Genomic DNA, 6,191 nt, shown 5'->3' with positions numbered 1-6,191 from the left:
TCCGGAGCCCGGACAATAACCGGGGCCCGCCTCGCGCCGCCCCGACCAATGGCCGCTCGCCTTGCTAGTTTGAACCTCGGCGGCCTCCCAATCGCACGTCTCCTTCTAACAAGACCCCGCCCCCCGGCACCTCCTCCCTAACGGCTGTTTGTTTTTGCACACGGCACGTGGGGGCGGGGCCTCCAGCCTCCACTGGACGTGCAAGTGCGCGAGTAGGGGCGGGGCCTCGCGCCGCTCTCCGCCTGTGTCCGCGGCAGAGCCTGACGAGCGGAGGGATGGACCAGTGAGGGTGGACGGTGGGCATAGATGAGCCAATGAGAACACCGCCCGCGAGCCAGGGAGGCGGGCCTCGGGAAACCACAGCGGATTTAGCCAACCATAAGCGACTGGAGGGCGGCGGCGGTTTTCCCGCGCTTTCGCGGAGTCGGCTCTCTGGCTCTGAACTTTGTGGAAGGGCGAGGCTGTGGGCGTCGCTTCTGCCCGCGGGGCTTATGACTCCCCGGGCGTGTACGTGTTAGCGGGACTGGCATCCCGGCGGACGCCGACCCCGGCCGGCATTTCACAGGTCTCACCAGGGGGCGGGCCTGCCCAGGTGTGAAGGACCCTGTGACAGGAGGGAAGGGAAGGACTGGAGGAGACGGCCGGGTGAGGAAGGAGGCCCTGACCCGGAGGCGTGTGGGGAGCCGAATAGCCTGGACGTTAGCGGACGGGGCCCGCGCCTCCTCCCCCGTCTGAGCGACCTGCCGGGGTGTCCCTGGGAGTCTTTCCCGGTCACGGGGAGGCAGACGCGCCGGGGGACGTAATGGCGCAGGCCTGCAGTGCCGTCGCCCACGCACAGCTCTGCGCCGTTAGCCGCGGCCACTGCTCCTGGTCCGAGCCCCCTCTTCCTTCCTCGACCTCCGCCCTGTGGACACGCAGCTCTCAGCGTGTTTTCCATGACCTCGTGGGCTCCGCGCAAGATCCGAATCCTCGGAGGGCGCGCATTTCCTGGCCCTGCCCCCCGCGTGCTTCGGGGCACTCGGCTTGGCCTGCGCTGGAAACAGCCCCATTGCAGCCTCTCGCCTGCTGACCATCACCCTTCAGGTGCCAGCGAAGACGTCCTCCCTTCCGGCCTCCCGACACCCTCACCCGGACGGGGTGCCGCCCGGGCCCTGCCACCTCCGCTCCTAGTGCCCGGGTTGCATTGGCTTCCCTCGCACGGAGCCGCTGTTAGGCCGCTACCCTGGGCTTGGGACAGTGCCAGGCTCCGTGAAAGTCACTGGGCAAAGGAAGGGAGACAAGCACGTTTTTTAAAGCCACTGAGACAGTCACTTGGTGGAAAGGCTTGAATTTGCATACAGACTCCTTCACTCACTAGTGCTGTGACCTGGAGCAGCTATTTCATATCATCAGGCCCATTGTGTCCTAGTAAAACTGGAAACTACAAAGTTAGAGTAATCAAGATAGTGTACTGGGCCCCAGCCGGTGTGGCGCAGTGGATAGAGCGTCGGCCTGCGGACTGAAGGGTCCCGGGTTCCATTTGGGTCAAGGGCACATGCCGGGTTGCTGGCTCAATCCCAGTGTGGGGCGTGCAGGAGGCAGCCAACCAATGATTCTCTCTCATATTGATGTTTCCATCTCCCTCTCCCTTCCTCTCTGAAATTAATAAAAATATTTTTTTCAAAAAACTTAAGGAAAAAAGATAGTGTACTGGCATAAGGATAGACATAGGCACTGCACCAAGCATGAAATAATTCATGAGGGAATGCTAACTTCTTAACAGGAAACTCCTCTCCACTCTCCACCCCTCAGCCTTCCTGTCATTGATTGAGATTTCCAGGAAAATGTTAGGTGGAAATAAACTGGTTCTCATCACAGACAAAGTAGTCCCTTTACTGATTTCTATGTCCTGTTTAGAGATGGGAGAGTGTGTTGAATGATCATTGATCAGTAGTCTTTTCCCACAAATTGTACTTGGCCCAAAGGAGCTCCATTGCCCACAGTCAGACCCCTTTTCAGGGGCAGCCTCCCTCCAATGATTGATGGATATTTTGCCTTAATTTGGGACAACTCTGAAGGGCCCTTCCAGCTGCAGATTTTCGTGGATGATTAACACTGCATCCCAGTTCAACTTCTGCCTCTACTTAATCCTGCTTCCTTTTTTTTCTCAGTCATGTTGCCAAGAGCATTCCACAGGAAACTTCTCGAAGGTAAATCCCCATGTAAAAGTCTGTTTCCTGAGAAATCTAACCTAAGACAATGGATTTTCTATGCAATTATTTAATCAACTTTTAAAAAATTTTAAATTAATTTTAGAGAGGAAGGGAGAGAGATAGAAACATCAATATGAGAGAGAATCATGGATCAGATGCCTCCTGCACACCCCCAACTGGGGATTGAGCCAGCAACCTGGGCATGTGCCCTGCCCAGGGAATCGAACTGTGACCTGGTTCATAGGTCAATGCTCAACCACTGAGCCACGCCGGCTGGGCTATTTAATCAACTTTTGAGTGAGCAGTATATTCATATGTCCAAAATGTTAAAGGGACAAAGAACTTCCATTTACAATAGCATCTAAAAGAATAAAATACTCAGGAGTAAATTTCACAAGATTTATACTCTTTTTCTTAATGTGCTTTTATTGATTTCAGAGAGGGAGGGGGAGGGAGAGATAGAAACTGCCTCCTGCATACTCCACACTGGGGACTGAGCCCAAAACCCTGGCATGTGCCCTGATGGAATCAAACCATGACCTCCTGGTTGATAGGTCAACGTTCACACCACTGAGCTGGGCAATACTCTCTTTTTTAATGTTTTAAGAACTGATTTAAAAAAATTGATTTCAGAGAGAAGGGAGAGGAAGAGGATAGAAACATCCTATATAATAAAAGAGAAACATGCAAATTAGCCATCCCTCCACTACACTCAAACTATGCCTACAAGCCAATCAGGAGTGAGTATGCAAATTAACCCAACTAAGATGGCGGCGGCCACGGAGCTGGAGCGAGCAGGAGGCTTGGGTTGTCCCCGGCGATGGAGGAAGCCAAGCTTCCTGCCTTCCCTGGCTGGTCCTGGGCTCCAATCAAGGCTACAAAGTTTCAGTTATAGAAGATAAATAAATCCCAGAAAAAAAAGAGGCGGGGAGCTTGGGTCAATGGGGGGTGTGGCCAACCTGAAAATGGCCATCAGACCCTTACCCAGACTGGCCAGGCACCTCAGTGGGGACCCCCACCCTGAAGGGGGTGTGGCCAGCCTGAAAACGGCCCTCAGCCCCTCACCCAGACCAGGCCCCCCAGCAGGACCCCCACCCTGATCTGGGACACCCTTCAGGGAAAACCAGCCGGCCCCCACCTGTGCACCAGGCCTCTATCCTATATAATAAAAGGGTAAAATGCAAATTGACCCTAACAGCAGAACAACTGGGAATGACTGGTCACTATGACACACACTGACCACCAGGGGGCAGACGCTCAATGCATGAGCTGCCCCCTGGTGGTCAGTGCGCTCCCACAGGGGGAGGTCTGCTCAGCCACAAGCAAGGCTGAGGGCTGCCAGCACAGCAGTGGTGGCGCGAGCCTCTCCCACCTCCTCAGCAGTGCTAAGGATGTCCGACTGCAGCCTAGGCCTGCTCCCCACTGGCAAGTGGACATCCTCCGAGGGCTCCAGGGCTGCCAGAGGAATGTCTGACTGCCAGCTTGGGCCCAATCCCCCAAGGAGCGGGCCTAAGCCAGCAGGTGGACATCCCCTGAGGGATCCCAGACTGGGAGAGGGCTGAGGGACCCCCCCACCGAGTGCACAAATTTTTGTGCACCAGGCCTCTAGTCAATAATGAGAGAGAATCATTGATCTGCTGTTTCCTGCATGCCCCCTCCTGGGGATTGAACCCACAACACAGGCATGTGCCCTGATCAAGAATCAAACCATGACTTCCTGGTTCATGGGTTAATGCTCAACCACTGAGCCACACCGGTAGGCAAGATTTATACTCTTAAAACTACTAAACATTGTTGGAAAAACTAAAGATCTAGGAGAATCACAGCTTGCTGCTTTGTAGAAATTGACAAGACCATCCTAAAATTCATGTGGAAATGCAAGAGAACCAGAATAGCCAAAATAATCTTGAAAAATAATAAGTTGGCAGATGCACACTTTTTTTTTATATTTTATTGATGTTTTACAGAGAGGAAGGGAGAGGGACAGAGAGTTAGAAACATTGCTGAGAGAGAAACATCGATCAGCTGCCTCCTGCACACCCCCCACTGGGGACGTGCCCGCAACCAAGGTACATGCCCTTGACCGGAATCAAACCTGGGACCCCCCAGTCCACAGGCCGACGCTCCATCCACTGAGCCAAACTGGCCAGGGCAGATGCACACTTCTTAATTTCAAAACTACAAAGTTACAGTAATCAAGATAGAGTACTGGCATAAGGATAGACATAGGCCAAATGGAATAAATTAGAGCCCTATGGTCATTTGATATTTGACAAGGATGTCAAAAAAAGTCAATGGGAGTCCTGGCTGGGTAGATCAGTTGGTTAGAGAGTTGCCTAAAATGCTGAGGTTGTGGGTTCGATCCCTAGTCACAGCACATACAAGAATCAACCAATAAATGCATAAGTGTAATAACAAATGGATGTTTCTCTCTAAAATCAATTAAAATTTTTTTCAAAAAAATTCAGCCCTAGCTGGTTTGGCTCAGTGGATAGGGCATCAGCCTGTGGACTGAAGGGTTCCAGGTTTGATTCCGGTCAAGGGCACATGCCCGGGTAGTGGGCCTGATCCCCAGTGGGGGGCATGCGGGAGACAGCCGATCAATGATTCTCTGTCATCATTGATGTTTTTGTCTCTCTCCCTCTCCTTCCTCTCTGAAATCAATAAAAATATATTTTAAAAAATTCAATAGAGAAATCACAATCTTTTGACAGTGGTGCTGGAATTTCTCCTTAAAGAGAATTTGCTTCCCTTTATTTATTTATATAGAAAATGGATTGGCAGGAAATGAATCAACATGCTGAAGTGTTCCCTCGGAAGCCTTCAAAGACCAAGTGGTAGTTACAGTGTAGAAACACTGCAGCAAAACCCCCACGAATCTCCCCCACACTGTGTCTGTCCTAGAACCTTTAGCTGACAAAGGTCTGGGAGAGTTCAGCACTTGTATCCAAAATAGAGCTTGCAGTCCCCACCAGAAAGGTATGGGTCAGATGAGGGGCAGACAGATGAGATCCCACTGTCGTGATGACTCACTTGCCTGAGCGATATCGCCAGCTGGATTTTCCTCGCTGGAAAATTGGCAGCTGCTGGACTAGAACATTCCACATTGCTGACAACAGTTCTCCTTCCCTCAGAAGACTGTTTTCTGCCATTCTTCCTGAGAACCTCACATGCTTTCTCCTTTTTTTTTTTTTCCTTTCTCTTTTATATTATTTACTAGAGGCCCGATGCATGAAATTCACGCAAGAGTAGACCTTCCTTTCCCCGGCTGCCGGAACCGGCTTCCCTCTGGTACCCAGGACCCGGGCTTCCCTCCAGCTGCCAGCAGGCACTCGGGACCCAGGCTTCCCTTGCAGCCCCGAGTTTGTCTGGAAGGTCGTCTGGAACGACATCCAGTCTAACTAGCATATTATGTTTTTATTATAGATACTAAAGGTGGGGACCCTGCCTTTATGTTCTGAACTATGCATTACAAGGGACGCAATATCCTATATAATAAAAGCCTAGGTGACGTCATGCACATCGCAAGATGGCCACCCTCACATCGTCACCAGATGGCCAGCAGGGGAGGGCAGTTGGGGGTGACCAGGTCAGCAGGGGAGCGATCAGGCCAGTAGGGGAGTGGTTAGGGGGCAATCAGGCAGGCACGCAGTCAAGCGGTTAGGAGCCAGCAGTCCCGGATTGTGAGAGGGATGTCTGACATATGGTTTAGGCCCAAGGGATCGGAGATTGGAGAGGGTGCAGGCTGGGCTAAGGGACACTCCGCCCCCATGCATGAATTTCATTCACTGGGCCTCTAGTCTATATGTCTACACTAATAAAAGAGAAACATGGTAATTGGCGTACGACCGCTACCCTTCCCATTGGCTAATCAGCATATCCTTATGCAAATTAACTGTCAGCCAAGATGGCGGCCGGCAGCCAGGCAGCTGGAAGCGAACATGAGGCTTGCTTGCTCCAGTGACTGCAGACTCCAACGTTCCCCGCCTGACTTGCCGG

At 52.2% G+C, this 6,191-nt stretch overlaps 1 protein-coding gene across 1 annotated transcript in view; it reads right to left on the bottom strand.

Annotated features, from left to right (window-relative positions):
* Positions 1 to 937, bottom strand: part of LOC102259182 (histone H2A.V) — a 10,649-nt gene extending 9,712 nt beyond the window's left edge. Inside the window, exon 1 of the mRNA XM_014530537.1 lies at positions 776 to 937. Within this exon, the coding sequence (XP_014386023.1) occupies positions 776 to 937 (162 nt within the window). The remainder of the gene's footprint in view (positions 1 to 775) is intronic.
* Between the last annotated feature and the right edge of the window lie 5,254 nt (positions 938 to 6,191).

Source organism: Myotis brandtii, unplaced genomic scaffold (genome assembly GCF_000412655.1).
Source record: "Myotis brandtii unplaced genomic scaffold, ASM41265v1 scaffold743, whole genome shotgun sequence".
NCBI classification, from domain to species: domain Eukaryota; kingdom Metazoa; phylum Chordata; class Mammalia; order Chiroptera; family Vespertilionidae; genus Myotis; species Myotis brandtii.
Note: the sequence above shows the minus strand (reverse complement) of the source record. Positions and strands in the feature narration are given on the sequence as shown.